Genomic DNA, 26,549 nt, shown 5'->3' with positions numbered 1-26,549 from the left:
GTGTTTATCTGTTGGGAGCTACACAATGAAACTAAACACCTCACAGAGTTAGAATTGAAAACACCACATAAACAACAAGCCAGAATTTAAAGACAAGGTTTATTGTTCTTGTCAGTGGCTCAGTACAGATGATATGTTTATAATCTTATTCAAGTTTAGATCCTTAAATATCTAATTGGAGTCAGATCTCATTATTTTTGTTATTTGGCACTTTGATTACATCAGATAGTAGATGAGACATGAAGACTAACAGTACCTTAGAATATTAGTACCTTAGAATATCAGTACCTTAGAATATTAGTACCTTAGAATATTAGTACCTTAGAATATCAGTACCTTAGAATATCAGTACCTTAGAATATTAGTACCTTAGACTAACAGTACCTTAGAATATTAGTACCTTAGACTAACAGTACCTTAGAATATTAGTACGTTAGAATATTAGTACCATAGAATATTTGTACCTTAGAATATTAGTACCTTAGAATATTAGTACCTTAGAATATTAGTACCTTAGAATATTAGTACCTTAGAATATTAGTACCTTAGACTAACAGTACCTTAGAATATTAGTACCTTAGACTAACAGTACCTTAGAATATTAGTACCTTAGAATATTAGTACCTTAGAATATAGTACCTTAGAATATTAGTACCTTAGAATATCAGTACCTTAGAATATTAGTACCTTAGAATATTAGTACCTTAGAATATTAGTACCTTAGAATATTAGTACCTTAGAATAACAGTACCTTAGAATATTAGTACCTTAGAATATCAGTACCTTAGAATATCAGTACCTTAGAATATTAGTACCTTAGACTAACAGTACCTTAGAATATTAGTACCTTAGAATATTAGTACCATAGAATTTGTACCTTAGAATATTAGTACCTTAGAATATTAGTACCTTAGACTAACAGTACCTTAGAATATCAGTACCTTAGAATATCAGTACCTTAGAATATTAGTACCTTAGAATATTAGTACCTTAGAATATTAGTACCATAGAATATTTGTACCTTAGAATATTAGTACCTTAGAATATTAGTACCTTAGACTAACAGTACCTTAGAATATTAGTACCTTAGAATATTAGTACCTTAGACTAACAGTACCTTAGAATATTAGTACCTTAGAATATTAGTACCATAGAATATTTGTACCTTAGAATATTAGTACCTTAGACTAACAGTACCTTAGAATATTAGTACCGTAGAATATTAGTACCTCCTTAGAATATTAGTACCTTAGAATATCAGTACCTTAGAATATTTCCCAAACTCCCAAATGTTGGTTATCAGAGCACTTCCAAGCACGACTGTGTGGAACCATGTGTGTTTCAGTCATACTTGTCCTGAGTATACACCTTGACTGTGTGGAACCATGTGTGTTTCTGTCATACTTGTTCTGAGTATCCACCTCGACTCTGTGGAACCATGTGTGTTTCTGTCATACTTGTTCTGAGTATACACCTTGACTGTGTGGAACCATGTGTGTTTCTGTCATACTTGTTCTGAGTATCCACCTTGACTCTGTAGAACCATGTGTGTTTTAGTCAAACTTGTTCTGAGTATACACCTTGACTGTGTGGAACCATGTGTTTCTGTCATACTTGTCCTGAGTATCCACCTTGACTCTGTAGACCCATGTGTGTTTCTGTCATACTTGTCCTGAGTGATGGATGTCATAAGGTGAATGCACCAATTTGTAAGTCGCTCTGGATAAGAGCGTCTGCTAAATGACTTAAATGTAAATGTAAAATGAATAATGACTGAATAAACTGCCATGTTCTAGTTCTGGGGTTTTGTTGACGTCACTCTGGTTGATGTTAAATAAGGAGAGAGCTGCTCCCTGCTGCCCTGCCTTGTGTGTGTGTGTGTGTGTGTGTGTGTGACTGTGTGTGTGTGTGTGTGTGTGAGTGTCTGTGTGTGTGTGTGTGTGTGTCTGTGTCTGTCTGTGTGAGTGTGTGTGTGTCTGTGTGTGTGTCTGTGTGTGTGTCTGTGTGTGTGTCTGTGTGTGTGTGTGTGTCCTCTTTTTAGCATCTGCTGCTTCCATTGAACACATGTCACCTCTTTCCTCCGGTTCTGTGGTAAAATCGTTACACAAACCACATGCACGTACACAGACACTCACACACTGACACAATCACAATGTTCCACGCTGAGGTCATTTCCTGTGTATGTTGCTTGTTGACATTCTGTTGGGTTCATTTGTCAGTTGTGCAATTTCATTTCTGTTTAAAACTTCCTAAAGAATGCAAACAGAGTAGTCATTTTTATTAATAGCACAACTACTGAACACACACTACACAAATATGTCCTTTGTAAAATATTGTTCTTCTCCTAGTTTCAAACCGCTCTCACGACCCCCAAAAACAGACGTCTCTTGGGTGTATTAGTGTGTCTATGCTGTGGTACTACGACATGTATCGCGAAGGTCTATACAGTCCGAACCGCTCTATGATCTACGTGTGTATTGTGTTCAAAAGTGTGTGTACCGTTTGTCAATGTCTTCGAAAAGGCTAATATGTGAACATCTGGGTGAACCTGCGGTCGTACTCATCAGGAACCAATCGGAAAACAAACGGGTCGAAACAGGGCGGGACCTTTGTGAACTCGTCCAATAAAGACGAGCTTTCATTCTGCACTGATCTGTAAGCGGTTGAGCTGTGGAAGCAAATCAAGGATAATTATTTCTCGCACCTACATCCTATAGTTTCAGATCTGTGTGTAGACGAAGCAGAGGACGCGTCTTTAGACGATTGGGACGCAGCCATAATCTGGGCTGAATGCAGGCTATGACCTCACCTGGGTGAAGATTATGTTTGCAAAATTCCAGGTACTTTCAATAAATAACATAGCTTATAACGTTATAAAACAGAGTCTAACAACGTTATAAAACAGAGACTAACAACGTTATAAAACAGAGTCTAACAACGTTATAAAACAGAGTCTAACAACGTTATAAAACAGAGTCTAACAACGTTATAAAACAGAGTCTAACAACGTTATAAAACAGAGTCTAACAACGTTATAAAACAGAGTCTAACAACGTTATAAAACAGAGTCTAACAACGTTATAAAACAGAGTCTAACAACGTTATAAAACAGAGTCTAACAACATTATAAAACAGAGTCTAACAACGTTATAAAACAGAGTCTAACAACGTTATAAAACAGAGTCTAACAACGTTATAAAACAGTCTAACAACGTTATAAAACAGCAGTCTAACAACGTTATAAAACAGAGTCTAACAACGTTATAAAACAGAGTCTAACAACGTTATAAAACAGAGTCTAACAATGTTATAAAACAGTCTAACAACGTTATAAAACAGAGTCTAACAACGTTATAAAACAGAGACTAACAACGTTATAAAACAGAGTCTAACAACATTATAAAACAGAGTCTAACAACGTTATACTTTTACATTTACATTTACAGCTTGCTGTTTGGGGTTTTAGTTTCAACGCTATAATACAGAGTCTAACTATATAAATAACAATTTGATTGATTGCATTGAGTCACGTTATAAAACAGAGTCAGTTATAAAAAGTCAACGTTATAAAACAACTAGAGCAGTCTAACAACGTTATAAAACAGAGTCTAACAACGTTATAAAACAGAGACTAACAACGTTATAAAACAGAGTCTAACAACGTTATAAAACAGAGTCTAACAATGTTTAACAACGTTATAAAACAGAGTCTAACAACGTTATAGTCTAACAACGTTATAAAACAGTCTAACAACGTTATAAAACAGTCTAACAACGTTATAAAACAGAGTCTAACCGTTATAAAACATTTAAGTGGTTATTGACTAACAACGTTATGCATTCAATGACATCCAGTGGAACAACGTTATAAAAGGCATCTAAATCTTTTAAAAGGGAGTGTGAAAATTACTTTATCCTATCCTAGGTATTCCTTAAAGAGGTGGGGTTTCACGGAAGGTGGTGATTGACTCCGCTGTCCTGGCGTCTAGGGAGTTTGTTCCACCATTGGGGGCCAGAGCAGCGAACAGTTTTGACTGGGCTGAGCGGGAACTGTACTTCCTCAGTGGTAGGGGTCTAACAACATTATAAAGGCGAACAACACTAACAGTCTAACAATGTTATAAAACAGTCCAAGCTAACAACATTATAAAACAGAGTGGATAAAACAGAGTCTAACAACGTTATAAAACAGAGACTAACAACGTTATAAAACAGTGCTAAAAACATTATAAAACTTGTTTGAGTCTAACAACATTATAAAACAGGTCTAACAACGTTATAAAACAGAGACTAACAACGTTATAAAACAGTCTAACAACTAAAACAGAGTCTAACAACGTTATAAAACAGTCTAACAACGTAAAACTAACAACCGTTCTAACAACGTTATAAAACAGCTAAAAACTAAACGTTATAAAACAGAGTCTAACAACGTTATAAAACAAGTCTAAAAACACAACAATTATGGTCATTATAAAACAGAGACGCTATAAAACAGTCTAACAATGTTATAAAAGTCTAACAACGTTATAAAACAGAGTCTAACAATGTTATAAAACAGTCTAACAACGTTATAAAACAGAGTCTAACAACATTATAAAACAGAGTCTAACAACGTTATAAAACAGAGTCTAACAACGTTATAAAACAGTTTGACTGCTGAAGCCACATGCTCATCAATGAAAACTGTAGTGACACAAGTGTACAAGGACTTATTCATTTATTTACACAATTTTAAAATACACAAATACAGTGGCATTACAAATGATGAGCAAAACTGACGACAAGACTTCCCATGACTCAGTGAGTGATGCATTGTGGGAACCAACGCAAGGTTTCCGGAGTCCGTCCCCACGTAGATATGCAAACACAAAACAAGAAGGAAATAAAAGAGAGAAGGGAAAGACACGACATACCCAGAGAGAAACGAGAGATCCCACGTAGAGAACTGTACTTAACAAGTGTACCTTTATCGTCATTACCCACAATCCCACACTGAAGAGAATGAGGTGGGAGTTTTTTTTTTTTTGAGACCATCAGCCGGTCGGTTCGACGGTTTAAAACTAACTTACCCAAAACTACAATGGAGTGAAGCATTCAACCCCCCTCCCATACACTACCTTCATCATCATCATCATCATCATACTACACACAGTGGCTAATACAGAGCTGGAGGTAGAACTTAACCCTAACCACAGATCTAGGATCAGGTTATCCAACTAACTCCTAACCTTAACCATTAGGAGGAAAACAATACATCTGATCCTGGAACTGCTACCAGCTCCTAATGCAGACATGATATTTCACCGTTGAGTACTAGGTACATCCTATATACATGACAACAGAAGACAGACGCACTAAACTAGTCTGGTCTCAGATCTGGTTGGACTCTCTTGCCAACTCCTTGTCACTAATTATAATGCACTGAGTGATAAAGTTGACAAGACAGCACAAACTGATCCAGGAACAGGCTACCACTAAACCCCCCTTTAACCCAGACTACAGAAAAGGCCTACAGAACCCTGAGGCAGTACTACACTGAATGATGTGACCAGTGGGTTGGCCCTCTTCCTGAACTAACCAATAGGACAACCAGAAGAGAGAGAAACGTAGCATTGGTCGATAGTCTCCTGTACATCCACCAAACCCGACTTTGCTCTCTGGCAATTACCAGATCACTTTTTTCTTCTTAGAAACGTAGTTTCATTACGTTAAAAACATTTGAAAATATTGATTGATACCAAAATAAAAAATAAAAAAAAGTTTGAGATTGTGGTGGATTGAAAGCATAGGTTGAAATAGGCATTTTAAAGCAGACCCCCAACACACATTTAACTGACCAATAAGTTCAACAACAAAATGAACTGCTACATGAGAGTGGAGACGGGTGAACCCCAACAGCAGAAGAGGAAGAGGAGGCTGAAGAGAGACGAGGTGATGGAGAAACAGACTGACTAGCAGGGTGATTCACAGCAGAAGAGGAAGAGGAGGCTGAAGAGAGACGAGGTGATGGAGAAACAGACTGACTAGCAGGGTGATTCACAGCAGAAGAGGAAGAGGAGGCTGAAGAGAGACGAGGTGATGGAGAAACAGACTGACTAGCAGGGTGATTCACAGCAGAAGAGGAAGAGGAGGCTGAAGAGAGACGAGGTGATGGAGAAACAGACTGACTAGCAGGGTGATTCACAGCAGAAGAGGAAGAGGAGGCTGAAGAGAGACGAGGTGATGGAGAAACAGACTGACTAGCAGGGTGATTCACAGCAGAAGAGGAAGAAGAGGCTGAAGAGAGACGAGGTGATGGAGAAATAGACTGACTAGCAGAGAAGACATCAGCAACCCCCCCCCATCCCATCCCATCCCTATGGACAAACAACCAGTCCTTATTTAAAACTGTCACACACACACAGTCACCTTCAGAACAGTAGAGGATCTGCTTTCTCCCAGTGATTTAACAACAGAGGAGAGGACACGAGGTGATGGAGAAACAGCACCCTATTCCCTATTCAGTCTGAACAAGCGAGGTGATGGAGAAACAGCTGACACAGGGTGATTCACATCGAAGAGCAAGCAGCAGGCTAATCCCCATTCAGTCCACAAGCATGTAGCTAGAGGAACAGGGCTGAAGCAGCACCCTATCCCTAAACAGTCTGACTAGCAGGGTGATTCACAGAAGAGGAAGAGGAGGCTGAAGACATCGTGATGGAGAAACAGCACCCTATTCCCTATTCAGTCCACAAGCAGGAGGCTACAGAGATCGGCAAACAGACCTATTCCCTATTCAGTCCAGAAGCAGGAAGCTAGGCTGAAGATAGACGAGGTCGGCAAGCAGCACCCTATTCCCTATTCAGTCCACAAGCAGTCACCTTCAGAACAAGAGGAGCTACACCCACAGGGATCTGCAAGCAGCACCCTATTCCCTATTCAGTCCACAAGCATGTAGCTACACCCACATTGGCAAGCAGCACCCTAATCCCTATTCAGTCCACAAGCATGTAGCTACACCCACATCGGCATTCCCTATTCAGTCCACAAGCATGTAGCTACACCCACATCGGCACTAGCAGCACCCTATTCCCTATTCAGTCCACAAGCATGTAGCTACACCCACATCGGCAAGCAGCACCCTATTCCCTATTCAGTCCACAAGCATGTAGCTACACCCACATGGCAAGCAGCACCCTATTCCCTATTCAGTCCACAAGCATGTAGCTACACCAACATCGGCAAGCAGCACCCTAATCCCTATTCAGTCCACAAGCATGTAGCTACACCCACATCGGCAAGCAGCACCCTATTCCCTATTCAGTCCACAAGCATGTAGCTACACCCACATCGGCAAGCAGCACCCTATTCAGTCCACAAGCATGTAGCTACACCCACATCGGCAAGCAGCACCCTATTCCCTATTCAGTCCACAAGCATGTAGCTACACCCACATCGGCAAGCAGCACCCTATTCCCTATTCAGTCCACAAGCATGTAGCTACACCCACATCGGCAAGCAGCACCCTATTCAGTCCACAAGCATATAGCTACACCCACATCGGCAAGCAGCACCCTATTCCCTATTCAGTCCACAAGCATATAGCTACACCCACATCGGCAAGCAGCACCCTAATCCCTATTCAGTCCACAAGCATATAGCTACACCCACATCGGCAAGCAGCACCCTATTCCCTATTCAGTCCACAAGCATATAGCTACACCCACATCGGCAAGCAGCACCCTATTCCCTATTCAGTCCACAAGCATGTAGCTACACCCACATCGGCAAGCAGCACCCTATTCCCTATTCAGTCCACAAGCATGTAGCTACACCCACATCGGCAAGCAGCACCCTAATCCCTATTCAGTCCACAAGCATGTAGCTACACCAACATCGGCAAGCAGCACCCTATTCCCTATTCAGTCCACAAGCATGTAGCTACACCCACATCGGCAAGCAGCACCCTAATCCCTATTCAGTCCACAAGCATGTAGCTACACCAACATCGGCAAGCAGCACCCTAATCCCTATTCAGTCCACAAGCATGTAGCTACACCCACATCGGCAAGCAGCACCCTAATCCCTATTCAGTCCACAAGCATGTAGCTACACCACATCGGCAAGCAGCACCCTATTCCCTATTCAGTCCACAAGCATATAGCTACACCCACATCGGCTGAACACGTGTATGTGACCAATAAAATGGACCAGAGCCCATAGGGAGTAAGGTGGTGTTTGGGACACATTAAAACGTCTTCCCTCTAAAACAAACCCGCTGTCCAGTTGGAGAATAGTACTCTCTTTCTCGGCATTGCATTGTGGGGATTAAGAGAGTCTTTTGAGGACACAAAATGGAACCCAGGCCATCTCCCGCTGCACAAACAGACCTCTCTCACATGACCTTCAGAGTTTCAATTAGGGGTTATTCATTCAATATTACTCCCATCGTCTCTCTTTCAAACAGAAAACACACTTGACTTTTCACTTAGACACGATTTATGATTGGCATGAGTCAGTTGATATTCTCAACCGTATAAAAACAGCAACACTCACAGTCAGTGTAGAACACTGCCGGTACAAACAACTTTTAATCAACTTCACCTAAAATACAAACAGAGGAAAAAGTCAAGTAAATAAAGTAAAAGACCAGAGGAAAGAGAAACAAGCTGATGGTTTTATCAGGACAGCAACTCTGGAGGAGAACTGTCTGGCTGGGAGGAGCATCTGGTTCAGCATGGAGGACGACAGAGGGAGAGAGGGTGATGGAGGAGAACTGTCTGGCTGGGAGGAGCATCTGGTTCAGCAGACAGGAGAGGGTGATGGAGGAGACTGTCTGGCTGGGAGATCTGGGAGAGAGAGGTGATGGGATGGAGAACTGTCTGGCTGGGAGGAGCATCTGGTTCAGCATGGAGGGACAGAGGGAGAGAGGGGAGAGGGTGATGGAGGAGGGAGAGAGAGGGTGATGGAGGAGAACTGTCTGGCTGGGAGGAGCATCTGGTTCAGCATGGAGGACAGACAGGCTGGAGAGAGGGTGATGGAGAGAACTGTCTGGCTGGGAGGAGCATCTGGTTCAGCAGCAGAGGGAGAGAGGGTGATGGAGGAGAACTGTCTGGCTGGGAGGAGCATCTGGTCAGCATGGAGGAGAACTGTCTGGCTGGGAGGAGCATCTGGTTCAGCATGGAGGACGACAGAGGGAGAGAGGGTGATGGAGGAGGAGAGAGAGGGTGATGGAGGAGACTGGGCTGAGGAGAGGGAGAGAAGTGATGGAGTAGGAGAGAGAGGGAGAGAGGGTGATGGAGAGGGAGAGAGAGGGAGAGAGGGTGATGGAGGAGGAGAGAGAGGGAGAGAGGGTGATGGAGGAAGAGAGGGTGATGGAGGAGGAGAGAGAGGGAGAGAAGTGATGGAGGAGGAGAGAGAGGAGAGAAGTGACGGAGTAGGAGAGAGAGGGAGAGAAGTGACGGAGTAGGAGAGAGAGGGAGAGAAGTGACGGAGTAGGAGAGAGAGGGAGAGAAGTGATGGGAGAGAAGTGATGTAGGAGAAGTGACGGAGGAGGAGAGAGAGGGAGAGAAGTGACGGAGGAGGAGAGAGAAGTGACGGAGGAGGAGAGAGAGTGAGAGAAGTGACGGAGGAGGAGAGAGAGAGTGAGAGAAGTGACGGAGGAGGAGGAGAGAGAGCAGTGACGGAGGAGGAGAGAGAGAGAGAAGTGATGGGGGAGAGAGAGAAGTGATGGGGGGGAGAGAGAGAAGTGATGGAGGAGGAGAGAGAGGGAGACAAGTGACGGAGTAGGAGAGAGAGGGAGAGAAGTGACGGAGTAGGAGAGAGAGGGAGAGAAGTGACGGAGGAGGAGAGCGAGGGAGAGAAGTGACGGAGTAGGAGAGAGAGGGAGAGAAGTGACGGAGTAGGAGAGAGAGGGAGAGAAGTGATGGGAGAGAAGTGATGTAGGAGAAGTGACGGAGGAGGGAGAGAGAGGGAGAGAAGTGACGGAGGAGGAGAGAGAAGTGACGGAGGAGGAGAGAGAGGGAGAGAAGTGACGGAGGAGGAGAGAGAAGTGACGGAGTAGGAGAGAGAGGGAGAGAAGTGACGGAGGAGGAGAGAGAAGTGACGGAGGAGGAGAGAGAGGGAGAGAAGTGACGGAGGAGGAGAAAGAGAGAAGTGATGGAGGAGGAGAGAGAGGGAGTGAAGTGACGGAGGAGGAGAGAGAGGGAGAGAAGTGACGGAGGAGGAGAGAGAGAAGTGATGGAGTAGGAGAGAGATTGAGAGAAGTGACGGAGGAGGAGAGAGAGAGAGAAGTGACGGAGGAGGAGAGAGAGGGAGAGAAGTGACGGAGGAGGAGAGAGATTGAGAGAAGTGACGGAGTAGGAGAGAGAGAAGTGATGGGAGAGAAGTGACGGAGGAGAAGAGAGAGGGAGAGAAGTGACGGAGGAGGAGAGAGAGAAATGATGGGGGAGGAGAGAGAAGTGATGGAGGAGGAGAGAGAGGGAGAGAAGTGAAGGAGGAGGAGAGAGAGGGAGAGAAGTGACAGAGGAGGAGAGAGAGGGAGACAAGTGACGGAGGAGGAGAGAGAGAAGTGATGGAGGAGGAGAGAGAGGGAGAGAAGTGAAGGAGGAGGAGAGAGAGGGAGAGAAGTGAAGGAGGAGGAGAGAGAGGAGAGAAGTGAAGGAGGAGGAGAGAGAGGGAGAGAAGTGACGGAGGAGGAGAGAGAGGGAGACAAGTGACGGAGGAGAGAGAGAGGGAGACAAGTGATGGGGGGAGAGAGAGAGAAGTGATGGGGAGGAGAGAGAGAAGTGATGGGGGAGGAGAGAGAAGTGATGGAGTAGGAGAGAGAAGTGATGGAGTAGGAGAGAGAAGTGATGGAGTAGGAGAGAGAAGTGATGGAGTAGGAGAGAGAAGTGATGGAGTAGGAGAGAGAAGTGATGGAGTAGGAGAGAGAAGTGATGGAGGAGGAGAGAGAGGAGAGAAGTGACGGAGGAGGAGAGAGAGGGAGAGAAGTGACGGAGTAGGAGAGAGATTGAGAGAAGTGACGGAGTAGGAGAGAGAGGGAGAGAAGTGATGGGAGAGAAGTGACGGAGAGAGAGAGAGGGAGAGAAGTGACGGAGGAGGAGAGAGAGAAATGATGGGGGAGGAGAGAGAAGTGATGGAGGAGGAGAGAGAGGGAGAGAAGTGAAGGAGGAGGAGAGAGAGGGAGACAAGTGACGGAGGAGGAGAGAGAGAAGTGACGGAGGAGAGAGAGAGAAGTGATGGAGGAGGAGAGAGAGGGAGAGAAGTGATGGAGGAGGACAGAGGGAGACAAGTGATGGAGGAGGACAGAGGGAGACAAGTGATGGAGGAGGACAGAGGGAGACAAGTGATGGAGGAGGACAGAGGGAGACAAGTGATGGAGGAGGACAGAGGGAGACAAGTGATGGAGGAGGACAGAGGGAGACAAGTGATGGAGGAGGACAGAGGGAGACAAGTGATGGAGGAGGACAGAGGGAGACAAGTGATGGAGGAGGACAGAGGGAGACAAGTGATGGAGGAGGAGAGAGAGAAGTGATGGAGGAGAGAGAGGGAGAGAAGTGATGGAGGATGAGAGAGAAGTGATGGGGGAGGAGAGAGAGGAGAGAAGTGATGTAGGAGAAGTGATGGAGGAGAGAGAAGTGATGGAGTAGGAGAGAGAAGTGATGGAGGAGGAGAGAGAGGGAGAGAAGTGAAGGAGGAGGAGAGAGAGGGAGAGAAGTGACGGAGGAGGAGAGAGAAGTGATGGGGAGGAGAGAGAAGTGATGGAGTAGGAGAGAGAAGTGAAGGAGGAGAGAGAGAGGGAGAGAAGTGAAGGAGGAGGAGAGAGAGGGAGAGAAGTGACGGAGGAGGAGAGAGAAGTGATGGGGAGGAGAGAGAAGTGATGGGGGAGGAGAGAGAGGGAGAGAAGTGAGGAGGAGGAGAGAGAGAAGTGATGGGGGAGGAGAGAGAGAAGTGATGTAGGAGAAGTGATGGAGGAGAGAGAAGTGATGGAGTAGGAGAGAGAAGTGATGGGGGAGGAGAGAGAAGTGATGGAGTAGGAGAGAGAGGGAGAGAAGTGAAGGAGGAGGAGAGAGAGGGAGAGAAGTGAAGGAGGAGGAGAGAGAGGGAGAGAAGTGATGGAGGAGGAGAGAGAGAGAGAGAAGTGATGGAGGAGGACAGAGAGAGAGAAGTGATGGAGGAGGAGAGAGAAGTGATGGGGGGGAGAGAGAGGGAGAGAAGTGATGGAGGAGGAGAGAGAAGTGATGGAGGAGAGAGAGGGAGAGAAGTGATGGAGGATGGGAGAGAGGGAGAGAAGAAGTGATGGAGGAGAGAGGAAGAGAAGAAGTGATGGAGGAGGAGAGAGGGAGAGAAGTGATGGAGGAGGAGGTGTGTAAGGGGCGTTAAGCAGGTCTCTGTGCCCCATGTCAGTGTCCTCGCTGGGGTTCACGAAAGCAGAGGGGTGGGGGGGGCAGTGACTGTTCTGGGTGTGCCATGGGCAACAAGATCCCTCCTTCCCCCCTCTCTTGTTTCTCCTCCTCCATCCCTGTCTCATCTCCTCCTCCATCCCCGTCTCATCTCCTCCTCCTCCATCCCCGATGAGCACGGCTGAACGCTCTCTGAGTCGTGTGTGTGTGTGTGTGTGTGTGTGTGTGTGTGTGTGTGTGTGTGTGTGTGTGTGTGTGTGTGTGAGAGAGTGTGTGTGTGAGAGAGTGTGTGTGTGAGAGAGTGTGTGTGTGAGAGAGTGTGTGTGTGAGAGAGTGTGTGTGTGAGAGAGTGTGTGTGTCGTCCACCCTGTTACAACAGCATGAGCTTGTTACTTAGCAGAGATCAGTTGATGTCAAAGAGGCAGAGCATCAGTCTGTGTGTTTTGATTGGCTGGTTGGATGGATGGAGTTGCTAGCGGATGACGAGGTCCTTGTCCTGCCTTTTGATTGGTTGATTGTGTAAGAGTCCAGGCATCCGATGGGTCGACTGGTTGTTTCAGTAAGCGTCCTCCAGGTATTGAAGTGTGTGTTGGTGTGTGGTATGGTGTGTGTGTTGGTGTGTGGTATGGTGTGTGTGTTGGTGTGTGTGGTATGGTGTGTGTGTTGGTGTGTGTGTTGGTGTGTGGTATGGTGTGTGTGTTGGTGTGTGTGTTGGTGTGTGGTATGGTGTGTGTGTTGGTGTGTGTGGTATGGTGTGTGTGTTGGTGTGTGTGTTGGTGTGTGGTATGGTGTGTGTGTTGGTGTGTGGTATGGTGTGTGTGTTGGTGTGTGTGTTGGTGTGTGTGTTGGTGTGTGGTATGGTGTGTGGTATGGTGTGTGTGTTGGTGTGTGGTATGGTGTGTGTGTTGGTGTGTGGTATGGTTAGGGCCGTGCATGGTTTAACCCTCCAGGGTGGTGATGGTGGTGCTGATGGGGGCAGAGGGACTCATCGAGGGGCTGCTGACTGGAGGCCACTGGGGGTGACACGAGAGAGAGCCTGGAGACGACAGAGAGACAGAGAAGTTAGTACAGTAACCATAGATAGTGACATTACACGTTAGAAAAGGGGAGGGATTTAAGAGGTTGAACACAACACACAGGAGGGAGGGAGGGAGGGACAGCCCTCAAATATTACAGTCTATAGTCTACAAACATCCAGGTTATAGAGCCAGCCAGCCAGCCAGGCTCCGTAAGAAGCATCTCAAGGTCCTGGAGTGGCCTAGCCAGTCTCCAGACCTGAACCCAATAGAAAATCTTTGGAGGGAGTTGAAAGTTCGTATTTCCCAGCGACAGCCCTGAAACCTGAAGGATCTGGAGAAGGTCTGTTTGGAGGAGTGGGCCAAAATCCCTGCTGCAGTGTGTGTAAACCTGGTCAAGAACTACAGGAAACATATGATCTCTGTAATTACAAACAAAGATTTCTGAACGAAATATCAAGTTCTGCTTTTCTGATGTATCAAATACTTATGTCATGCAATAAAATGCAAATTAATTACTTAAAAATCATACAATGTGATTTTCTGGATTTTTGTTTTAGATTCCGTCTCTCACAGTTGAAGTGTACTTATGCTAAAAATTACAGACCTCTACATGCTTTGTAAGTAGGAAAACCTGCAAAATCGACAGTGCATCAAATACTTGTTCTCCCCACTGTATATGGGGCAGCAGCCTCTAATGTGCAGGGTTACATAACAGGGTGGAAGCCGGCTAGTGATGGCTATTTAACAGTCTGATGACCTTCAGATAGAAGCTGCTGTCGGGCATTTTTACAAATATTTTAACCAAATTCTTATTTTACAGTGACGGCCTACACCGGCCAAACCCGGACGATGCTGGGACAATTGTGCGCCGCCCTATGGGACTCCTAATCACAGCCGGTTACGATACAACCTGGAATCGAACCAGAGTGTCTGTAGTGAGGCCTCACTACAGACCGCTGCGACACTCGGGAGACCACTAGGGCAGATGTGCTTCTAGCTCCTAAGCACCAATAACATCTACTAAATAGGTGTATGTGACCAATAACATCTGTTAAATATGTGACCAATAACATCTGCTAAATATGTGTATGGACCAATAACATCTGCTAAACATGTGACCAATAACATCTGCTAAATATGTGTCCAATAACATCTGTTAAATATGTGTGTGACCAATAACATCTATTAAATATGTGACCAATAACATCTGTAAAATATGTGTATGGACCAATAACATCTGCTAAATATGTGACCAATAACATCTGCTAAATATGTGTGTGACCAATAACATCTGTTAAATATGTGACCAATAACATCTGCTAAATATGTGTATGGACCAATAACATCTGCTAAATATGTGACCAATAACATCTATTAAATATGTGACCAATAACATCTGTAAAATATGTGTATGGACCAATAACATCTGCTAAATATGTGACCAATAACATCTGTTAAATATGTGACCAATAACATCTGTTAAATATGTGACCAATAACATCTGTTAAATATGTGACCAATAACATCTGTTAAATATGTGACCAATAACATCTGTTAAATATGTGACCAATAACATCTGTTAAATATGTGACCAATAACATCTGTTAAATATGTGACCAATAACATCTGCTAAATATGTGACCAATAACATCTGTTAAATATGTGACCAATAACATCTGTTAAATATGTGACCAATAACATCTGTTAAATATGTGACCAATAACATTGTTAAATATGTGACCAATAACATCTGTTAAATATGTGACCAATAACATTGTTAAATATGTGACCAATAACATCTGTTAAATATGTGACCAATAACATCTGTTAAATATGTGACCAATAACATTGTTAAATATGTGACCAATAACATCTGTTAAATATGTGACCAATAACATTGTTAAATATGTGACCAATAACATCTGTTAAATATGTGTATGGACCAATAACATCTGTTAAATATGTGACCAATAACATCTGTTAAATATGTGACCAATAACAATGTTAAATATGTGTTTGTGACCAATAACATCTGTTAAATATGTGTATGTGACCAATAACATCTGTTAAATATGTGACCAATAACATCTGTTAAATATGTGTATGTGACCAATAACATCTGTTAAATATGTGACCAATAACATCTGTTAAATATGTGACCAATAACAATGTTAAATATGTGTATGTGACCAATAACATCTGTTAAATATGTGACCAATAACATCTGTTAAATATGTGACCAATAACATCTGTTAAATATGTGTTTGTGACCAATAACATCTGTTAAATATGTGTTTGTGACCAATAACATCTGTTAAATATGTGTTTGTGACCAATAACATCTGTTAAATATGTGTTTGTGACCAATAACATCTGTTAAATATGTGTATGTGACCAATAACAATGTTAAATATGTGTTTGTGACCAATAACATCTGTTAAATATGTGTATGTGACCAATAACATCTGTTAAATATGTGACCAATAACATCTGTTAAATATGTGACCAATAACATCTGTTAAATATGTGTATGTGACCAATAACATCTGTTAAATATGTGACCAATAACATCTGTAAAATATGTGTATGGACCAATAACATCTGTAAAATATGTGTATGGACCAATAACATCTGCTAAATATGTGACCAATAACATCTGTTAAATATGTGTATGTGACCAATAACATCTGTTAAATATGTGACCAATAACATCTGTTAAATATGTGACCAATAACATCTGTTAAATATGTGACCAATAACATCTGTTAAATATGTGACCAATAACATCTGTTAAATATGTGACCAATAACATCTGTTAAATATGTGACCAATAACATCTGTTAAATATGTGTATGTGACCAATAACATCTGCTAAATATGTGACCAATAACATCTGTTAAATATGTGTATGTGACCAATAACATCTGTTAAATATGTGACCAATAACATCTGTTAAATATGTGTATGTGACCAATAACATGTGATTTGATAATCAACAGGATTGTGGAGAGGACTGAGGCTGGGCTGTAATGTGGCCTCCCTCCACTAGAGGGCGAGAAGGGGCCATTGAGTGACAAGAGAGAACAAAAGAACCAAAACAGACACTGTTGTCCCGAACACCATGGTCTTTCTATAAGCTGACTGAAGGATGTATTAACGTGACTAGAGGACAGTGATTATGACTCTAGACAGGAAGAGAGTCGAACTGAACATCCAGTGGTTAGAGGCAGGGTAGCCTAGTGGTTAGAGGCAGGGTAGCCTAGTGGTTAGAGGCAGGGTAGCCTAGTGGTTAGAGGCAGGGTAGCCTAGTGGTTAGAGGCAGGGTAGCTCTAGGCAGGGTAGCCTAGTGGTTAGAGGCAGGGTAGCCTAGTGGTTAGAGGCAGGGTAGCCTAGTGGTTAGAGGCAGGGTAGCCTATTGGTTAGAGGCAGGGTAGCCTAGTGGTTAGAGGCAGGGTAGCTCTAGGCAGGGTAGCCTAGTGGTTAGAGGCAGGGTAGCCTAGTGGTTAGAGGCAGGGTAGCCTAGTGGTTAGAGGCAGGGTAGCCTAGTGGTTAGAGGCAGGGTAGCCTAGTGGTTAGAGGCAGGGTAGCTCTAGGCAGGGTAGCCTAGTGGTTAGAGGCAGGGTAGCCTAGTGGTTAGAGGCAGGGTAGCCTAGTGGTTAGAGGCAGGGTAGCCTAGTGGTTAGAGGCAGGGTAGCTCTAGGCAGGGTAGCCTAGTGGCTAGAGGCAGGGTAGCCTAGTGGCTAGAGGCAGGGTAGCCTAGTGGTTAGAGGCAGGGTAGCTCTAGGCAGGGTAGCCTAGTGGCTAGAGGCAGGGTAGCCTAGTGGTTAGAGGCAGGGTAGCTCTAGGCAGGGTAGCCTAGTGGCTAGAGGCAGGGTAGCCTAGTGGCTAGAGGCAGGGTAGCCTAGTGGTTAGAGGCAGGGTAGCCTAGTGGTTAGAGGCAGGGTAGCCTAGTGGCTAGAGGCAGGGTAGCCTAGTGGTTAGAGGCAGGGTAGCCTAGTGGTTAGAGGCAGGGTAGCCTAGTGGTTAGAGGCAGGGTAGCCTAGTGGTTAGAGCAGGTAGCCTAGTGGTTAGAGCAGGTAGCCTAGTGTTTAGAGCATTGGGCCAGAAACTGAAAGGTTGCTAGATCGAATCCCCGAACTGACAAAGTAAATATCTGTCGTTCTGCCCCTGAACAAGGCAGTTAACCCACTGTTCCTAGGCCGTCATTGTAAATAAGAATTTGTTCTTAACTGACTTTCCTAGGTAAATAAAGGTCAAATATACATGTTTAAATGCTGAGGGCGTTTGCTGTATTCAGTCCATTCAATAAGGAGGGCAGGTTGCACACACACTCTTTAGTTTGAGAACATCAAACTGAAATGAGAGTTTGGATGAGGGTGTTTGGATGTAGCAGGTGGATTATAGTTAATGCATTATTTCTGTATAAACGCAGTCAGGCATTTGGCAGTGGCTGTTACATACAGAGACCCAAGCAGAGAACTTACAGAAACCCCAGCCATCTCAAAGAACTTACAGAAACCCCAGCCATCTCAGGGAACTTACAGAAACCCCAGCCATCTCAGAGAACTTACAGAAACCCAAGCCATCTCAGAGGACTTACAGAAACCCAAGCAGAGACCTTACAGAAACCCCAGCCATCTCAGAGAACTTACAGAAACCCCAGCCATCTCAGAGAACTTACAGAAACCCCAGCCATCTCAGAGAACTTACAGAAACCCCAGCCATCTCAGAGAACTTACAGAAACCCCAGCCATCTCAGAGAACTTACAGAAACCCCAGCCATCTCAGAGACCTTACAGAAACCCCAGCCATCTCAGGGAACATACAGAAACCCCAGCCATCTCAGAGACCTTACAGAAACCCAAGCCATCTCAGAGAACTTACAGAAACCCCAGCCATCTCAGAGAACTTACAGAAACCCCAGCCATCTCAGAGGACTTACAGAAACCCCAGCCATCTCAGAGAACTTACAGAAACCCAAGCCATCTCAGAGAACTTACAGAAACCCAAGCCATCTCAGAGACCTTACAGAAACCCAAGCCATCTCAGAGAACTTACAGAAACCCAAGCAGAGAACTTACAGAAACCCCAGCCATCTCAGAGAACTTACAGAAACCCCAGCCATCTCAGAGAACTTACAGAAACCCCAGCCATCTCAGAGAACTTACAGAAACCCCAGCCATCTCAGAGAACTTACAGAAACCCCAGCCATCTCAGAGAACTTACAGAAACCCCAGCCATCTCAGAGAACTTACAGAAACCCCAGCCATCTCAGAGAACTTACAGAAACCCAGCCATCTCAGAGAACTTACAGAAACCCCAGCCATCTCAGAGAACTTACAGAAACCCCAGCCATCTCAGAGAACTTACAGAAACCCCAGCCATCTCAGAGAACTTACAGAAACCCCAGCCATCTCAGATAACTTACAGAAACCCCAGCCATCTCAGAGAACTTACAGAAACCCCAGCCATCTCAGAGAACTTACAGAAACCCCAGCCATCTCAGAGAACTTACAGAAAACATCAAAGAGGAAGAACAATTATAACTTGTATTTAAAAAATGTATTAAATGGAAAACAACACACTAATATATACTGATTAGATAAGTATTCAACCTCCTGAGTCAATACATGTTGGAATCACCTTTGGCAGTGACCTGGGAGCAGGCGAAAGAGACTATTGGGAGTATTTCTGGGTGAGTCTCTAAGAGCTTTACACACCTGGATTGTACAAATATTTGCACATTATTCTTTCTATAATTCTTCAAGTTCTGTCAAGTTGGTTGTTGATCATTGCTAGACAGCCATTTTCTAGTCTTTAGATGTTCAAGCTGATTTAAGTCAAAACTGTAACTCTGCCACTCAGGAACAGTCAATGTCGTCTTGGGCAACAACTCCAGTGTATATTTGGCCTTGTGTTTTAGGTTATTGTCCTGCTGAAAGGTGAATTAATCTCCCAGTGTCTGGTGGAAAGCAGAATGAACCAGGTTTTCCTCTAGGATTGTGGCTGTGCTTAGCTCCATTCTGTTTATTTTTTATCCTTAACTTCCTAGTCTTTGCCGATGACAAGCATACCCATAGCATGATGCAGCCACCACTACGCTTGAGAATATGAAGAGCGGTACTCAGAGAAGTGTTGGACTGGATTTGTCCCAAACATAAAGCTTTTGTATTCAGGATAGAAAATGTATTGTGTATAAATCAGTGACAAAATCTAAAAGGTAATCCATTTTAAATTCAGGATGTGATAACATATGGATCAAGTCAAGGGCTGTGAATACCTTCTGAAGGCCCTGTGTATGGACCATGGGAAGAATAATGTCCAACTAGTATATGAGATGTGTCTCAATCTGTCCACTACAGAGGGTGAATGGAAGAGCTTAAACCAAACAGAGGGTATTGTCTGGGTCAGTGAAGGTCTACCTTAAAACTTATGTTATATAGCCCATATCATACAGTCTTGTAAGGTCATAAGGTGAACCAGACCAAGTTAAGGAGTGCTGAGGTCAAGTACAGGGGTTATGAACTATTTTACAAGGGCATGAGGGTTCAGAGATGGTTAGAATCCTTGTTCTAGAGAACTTGAATTCCTATTAATTGGGGAATGCGGAACATGGAAAGAATGTGGAACTGAATCTGTGGATAGAACTCCATCTCTTCTTTATTACATCACCAACAGTTCCAGAATGGAATGTTTCTGGTCCTCCAGAACCGGAGATTCCAGAGTGGAGCCTTACGGGGTGTATCTACTATGGCATACTCTGGATCTGAGCCTTACGGGGGGTGTATCTACTATGGCATACTCTGGATCTGAGCCTTACGGGGGGTGTATCTACTATGGCATACTCTGGATCTGAGCCTTACGGGGGGTGTATCTACTATGGCATACTCTGGATCCGAGCCTTACGGGGGGTGTATCTACTATGGCATACTCTGGATCTGAGCCTTACGGGGGGTGTATCTACTATGGCATACTCTGGATCTGAGCCTTACGGGGGTGTATCTACTATGGCATACTCTGGATCTGAGCCTTACGGGGGTGTATCTACTATGGCATACTCTGGATCTGAGCCTTACGGGGTGTATCTACTATGGCATACTCTGGATCTGAGCCTTACGGGGGGTGTATCTACTATGGCATACTCTGGATCTGAGCCTTACGGGGTGGGGTGTATCTACTATGGCATACTCTGGATCTGAGCCTTACGGGGGTGTATCTACTATGGCATACTCTGGATCTGAGCCTTACGGGGGTGTATCTACTATGGCATACTCTGGATCTGAGCCTTACGGGGGTGTATCTACTATGGCATACTCTGGATCTGAGCCTTACGGGGGTGTATCTACTATGGCATACTCTGGATCTGAGCCTTACTATGGCATACTCTGGGGGTGTATCTACTATGGCATACTCTGGATCTGAGCCTTACGGGGGGTGTATCTACTATGGCATACTCTGGATCTGAGCCTTACGGGGGGTGTATCTACTATGGCATACTCTGGATCTGAGCCTTACGGGGGTGTATCTACTATGGCATACTCTGGATCTGAGCCTTACGGGGGGTGTATCTACTATGGCATACTCTGGATCTGAGCCTTACGGGGTGGGGGTGTATCTACTATGGCATACTCTGGATCTGAGCCTTACGGGGGTGTATCTACTATGGCATACTCTGGATCTGAGCCTTACGGGGTGTATCTACTATGGCATACTCTGGATCTGAGCCTTACGGGGGGTGTATCTACTATGGCATACTCTGGATCTGAGCCTTACGGGGGTGTATCTACTATGGCATACTCTGGATCTGAGCCTTACGGGGGGGTGTATCTACTATGGCATACTCTGGATCTGAGCCTTACGGGGGGGTGTATCTACTATGGCATACTCTGGATCTGAGCCTTACGGGGGGGTGTATCTACTATGGCATACTCTGGATCTGAGCCTTACGGGGGTGTATCTACTATGGCATACTCTGGATCTGAGCCTTACGGGGGTGTATCTACTATGGCATACTCTGGATCTGAGCCTTACGGGGGGTGTATCTACTATGGCATACTCTGGATCTGAGCCTTACGGGGGTGTATCTACTATGGCATACTCTGGATCTGAGCCTTACGGGGGTGTATCTACTATGGCATACTCTGGATCTGAGCCTTACGGGGGTGTATCTACTATGGCATACTCTGGATCTGAGCCTTACGGGGGTGGGGGTGTATCTACTATGGCATACTCTGGATCTGAGCCTTACGGGGGGTGTATCTACTATGGCATACTCTGGATCTGAGCCTTACGGGGGTGTATCTACTATGGCATACTCTGGATCTGAGCCTTACGGGGGGTGTATCTACTATGGCATACTCTGGATCTGAGCCTTACGGGGGTGTATCTACTATGGCATACTCTGGATCTGAGCCTTACGGGGGGTGTATCTACTATGGCATACTCTGGATCTGAGCCTTACGGGGGGTGTATCTACTATGGCATACTCTGGATCTGAGCCTTACGGGGGGTGTATCTACTATGGCATACTCTGGATCTGAGCCTTACGGGGGGTGTATCTACTATGGCATACTCTGGATCTGAGCCTTACGGGGGGTGTATCTACTATGGCATACTCTGGATCTGAGCCTTACGGGGGTGTATCTACTATGGCATACTCTGGATCTGAGCCTTACGGGGGTGTATCTACTATGACATACTCTGGATCTGAGCCTTACGGGGGTGTATCTACTATGACATACTCTGGATCTGAGCCTTACGGGGGTGTATCTACTATGGCATACTCTGGATCTGAGCCTTACGGGGGGTGTATCTACTATGGCATACTCTGGATCTGAGCCTTACGGGGTGTATCTACTATGGCATACTCTGGATCTGAGCCTTACGGGGGGTGTATCTACTATGGCATACTCTGGATCTGAGCCTTACGGGGGTGTATCTACTATGGCATACTCTGGATCTGAGCCTTACGGGGGGTGTATCTACTATGGCATACTCTGGATCTGAGCCTTACGGGGGGTGTATCTACTATGGCATACTCTGGATCTGAGCCTTACGGGGGTGTATCTACTATGGCATACTCTGGATCTGAGCCTTACGGGGGGGTGTATCTACTATGGCATACTCTGGATCTGAGCCTTACGGGGGTGTATCTACTATGGCATACTCTGGATCTGAGCCTTACGGGGGGTGTATCTACTATGGCATACTCTGGATCTGAGCCTTACGGGGGTGTATCTACTATGGCATACTCTGGATCTGAGCCTTACGGGGGGTGTATCTACTATGGCATACTCTGGATCTGAGCCTTACGGGGTGTATCTACTATGGCATACTCTGGATCTGAGCCTTACGGGGGGTGTATCTACTATGGCATACTCTGGATCTGAGCCTTACGGGGGGGTGTATCTACTATGGCATACTCTGGATCTGAGCCTTACGGGGGGGTGTATCTACTATGGCATACTCTGGATCTGAGCCTTACGGGGGTGTATCTACTATGGCATACTCTGGATCTGAGCCTTACGGGGTGTATCTACTATGGCATACTCTGGATCTGAGCCTTACGGGGGGTGTATCTACTATGGCATACTCTGGATCTGAGCCTTACGGGGTGTATCTACTATGGCATACTCTGGATCTGAGCCTTACGGGGTGTATCTACTATGGCATACTCTAGATCTGAGCCTTACGGGGTGTATCTACTATGGCATACTCTGGATCTGAGCCTTACGGGGTGTATCTACTATGGCATACTCTGGATCTGAGCCTTACGGGGGGTGTATCTACTATGGCATACTCTGGATCTGAGCCTTACGGGGTGTATTTTGGCATAGGGGGTGTATCTACATGGCTACTCTGGATCTGAGCCTTACGGGGGTGTATCTACTATGGCATACTCTGGATCTGAGCCTTACGGGGTGTATCTACTATGGCATACTCTGGATCTGAGCCTTGGGGGTGTATCTACTATGGCATACTCTGGATCTGAGCCTTACGGGGGGTGTATCTACTATGGCATACTCTGGATCTGAGCCTTATAGGGGGTGTATCTACTATGGCATACTCTGGATCTGAGCCTTTGGGGGTGTATCTACTATGGCATACTCTGGATCTGAGCCTTACGGGGGTGTATCTACTATGGCATACTCTGGATCTGAGCCTTACTGAGGGGGTGTATCTACTATGGCATACTCTGGATCTGAGCCTTACGGGGTGTATCTACTATGGCATACTCTGGATCTGAGCCTTACGGGGTGTATCTACTATGGCATACTCTGGATCTGAGCCTTACGGGGGTGTATCTACTATGGCATACTCTGGATCTGAGCCTTACGGGGGTGTATCTACTATGGCATACTCTGGATCTGAGCCTTACGGGGGGTGTATCTACTATGGCATACTCTGGATCTGAGCCTTACGGGGGTGTATCTACTATGGCATACTCTGGATCTGAGCCTTACGGGGTGTATCTATGGCATACTCTGGGGTGTATCTACTATGGCATACTCTGGATCTGAGCCTTACGGGGGTGTATCTACTATGGCATACTCTGGATCTGAGCCTTACGGGGTGTATCTACTATGGCATACTCTGGATCTGAGCCTTACGGGGGTGTATCTACTATGGCATACTCTGGATCTGAGCCTTAGGGGGGTGTATCTACTATGGCATACTCTGGATCTGAGCCTTAGGGGGGTGTATCTACTATGGCATACTCTGGATCTGAGCCTTACGGGGTGTATCTACTATGGCATACTCTGGATCTGAGCCTTACGGGGGTGTATCTACTATGGCATACTCTGGATCTGAGCCTTACGGGGGTGTATCTACTATGGCATACTCTGGATCTGAGCCTTAGGGGGTGTATCTACTATGGCATACTCTGGATCTGAGAGGAGGGGGTGTATCTCCTATGGCATACTCTGGATCTGAGCCTTACGGGGGTGTATCTCCTATGGCATACTCTGGATCTGAGGGTGTATCTACTATGGCATACTCTGGATCTGAGCCTTACGGGGGTGTATCTACTATGGCATACTCTGGATCTGAGCCTTAGGGGGGTGTATCTACTATGGCATACTCTGGAGGGAGCCTTACGGGGTGTATCTACTATGGCATACTCTGGATCTGAGCCTTACGGGGGTGTATCTACTATGGCATACTCTGGATCTGAGCCTAGACGGGGGGTGTATCTACTATGGCATACTCTGGATCTGAGCCTTACGGGGGTGTATCTACTATGGCATACTCTGGATCTGAGCCTTAGGGGGTGTATCTACTATGGCATACTCTGGATCTGAGCCTTACGGGGGGTGTATCTACTATGGCATACTCTGGATCTGAGCCTTACGGGGTGTGAGGAGGAGAGGTGAGAGGAGGGGGGTGAGAGGAGGAGGGGTGAGAGGGTGAGAGGAGGGCGGGGGGATGAGAGGAGGAGGGGTGAGAGGAGGGAGGGGTGAGAGGAGGGGGGTGAGAGGAGGAGGGGTGAGAGGAGGGGGTGAGAGGAGGAGGGGTGAGGGGGGTGAGAGGAGGGAGGGGTGAGAGGAGGGAGGGGTGAGAGGAGGGAGGGGTGAGAGGAGGGGGTGAGAGGAGGGGGGTGAGGTGGAGACAACCGAGTGTGAGGTAAAACAACACTACAACTTGGCTAATAGCACATCACCTAGATGTGTGTTCCAAATGGGATCCTTTTTTTTAACCTTTTTTTTAACCTTTATTTAACCAGGCAAGACATTCTTATTTTCAATGACGGCCTGGGAACAGTGGGTTAACTGCCTGTTCAGGGGCAGAACGACAGAGTTGTACCTTGTCAGCTCGGGGGTTTGAACTCGCAACCTTCCGGTTACTAGTCCAACGCTCTAACCACTAGACTACCCTGCCGCCCCTACACTCTAACCACTAGGCTACCCTGCCACCTCTACACTCTAACCACTAGGCTACCCTGCCACCTCTACACTCTAACCACTAGGCTACCCTGCCACCTCTACACTCTAACCACTAGGCTACCCTGCCACCTCTACACTCTAACCACTAGGCTACCCTGCCACCTCTACACTCTAACCACTAGGCTACCCTGCCACCTCTACACTCTAACCACTAGGCTACCCTGCCACCTCTACACTCTAACCACTAGGCTACCCTGCCACCTCTACACTCTAACCACTAGGCTACCCTGCCACCTCTACACTCTAACCACTAGGCTACCCTGCCACCTCTACACTCTAACCACTAGGCTACCCTGCCACCTCTACACTCTAACCACTAGGCTACCCTGCCACCTCTACACTCTAACCACTAGGCTACCCTGCCACCTCTACACTCTAACCACTAGGCTACCCTGCCACCTCTACACTCTAACCACTAGGCTACCCTGCCACCTCTACACTCTAACCACTAGGCTACCCTGCCGCCCCTATTGGTGATTGTTAGTTCTCAAAGACGATCTCATGTTAAATATATATCAGTCTGTTATCTTTTCGACACACTTCACTTCACATCTGGTTTTAGTCCTTTAAGTTGAAAAAAAAAAAAGTTTTGTCTTCTTCAGTGGTGGCCCGCCACTGCTAAAAATGAATATAGGGGAAACACTGACACCCTGCAACAGCCGTGTTTTAATGACGCCAGTGAAAAGGTTTCACATTCCTGTGTGACTGGTTGTGGCCCTGCGGTGTTCATCGTTAAAGTGTCATCAGCGAGAGTTGAAGAGGAATGAAGAACAATTAAAACAAGGCTAGAAACATGACAAGGTTTTCAGACCTGTGAGAAGTGGGTGTGTCTAACCTGTGAGGTGGATATACAGGGTGTTGTGTGTCTAACCTGTGAGGTGGATATACAGGGTGTTGTGTGTGTGTCTAACCTGTGAGGTGGATATACAGGGTGTTGTGTGTGTGTCTAACCTGTGAGGTGGATATACAGGGTGATATGTGTGTGTGTGTCTAACCTGTGAGGTGGATATACAGGGTGTTGTGTGTGTCTAACCTGTGAGGTGGATATACAGGGTGTGTGTGTGTGTCTAACCTGTGAGGTGGATATAGGGTGTTGTGTGTCTAACCTGGGTGGATATACAGGGTGTGTGTGTGTCTAACCTGTGAGGTGGATATACAGGGTGTTGTGTGTGTCTAACCTGTGAGGTGGATATACAGGG

The 26,549-nt window shown here is 45.6% G+C and overlaps 1 protein-coding gene and 2 long non-coding RNA genes across 46 annotated transcripts in view; all 3 read right to left on the bottom strand.

The window, feature by feature from the left end:
• Positions 1-3: 3 nt before the first annotated feature.
• LOC127930257 (uncharacterized) lies at positions 4-3,402 on the bottom strand. 44 transcript variants are annotated; one of them, XR_008137533.1, is made up of 4 exons: positions 958-1,887; positions 878-925; positions 752-815; positions 4-624 (listed from the first exon to the last, which is right to left on the bottom strand). It is a non-coding gene; the product is annotated as an uncharacterized LOC127930257 (long non-coding RNA). The 44 variants fall into 44 exon arrangements; XR_008137542.1 differs by having other exon boundaries at positions 894-925; XR_008137525.1 differs by having other exon boundaries at positions 4-336; positions 385-624; positions 752-3,402.
• Positions 3,403-12,588: 9,186 nt separating this feature from the next.
• The window catches only part of LOC127930253 (casein kinase I-like), a 78,240-nt gene continuing 64,279 nt past the window's right edge, over positions 12,589-26,549 (bottom strand). The window contains 1 exon segment of the mRNA XM_052519812.1: positions 12,589-13,422. Within this exon segment, the coding sequence (XP_052375772.1) occupies positions 13,372-13,422 (51 nt within the window). The 3' untranslated portion in view covers positions 12,589-13,371.
• On the bottom strand, positions 17,173-18,400 carry LOC127930254 (uncharacterized). Its single transcript, XR_008137505.1, has 3 exons — positions 18,256-18,400; positions 18,024-18,168; positions 17,173-17,884 (listed from the first exon to the last, which is right to left on the bottom strand). It is a non-coding gene; the product is annotated as an uncharacterized LOC127930254 (long non-coding RNA).

This window comes from Oncorhynchus keta, chromosome 5 (assembly GCF_023373465.1).
Source record: "Oncorhynchus keta strain PuntledgeMale-10-30-2019 chromosome 5, Oket_V2, whole genome shotgun sequence".
In the NCBI taxonomy this organism is placed as follows: domain Eukaryota; kingdom Metazoa; phylum Chordata; class Actinopteri; order Salmoniformes; family Salmonidae; genus Oncorhynchus; species Oncorhynchus keta.
The sequence above is the reverse complement of the archived record's forward strand: the minus strand, read 5'-3'. Positions and strand labels throughout refer to the sequence as shown.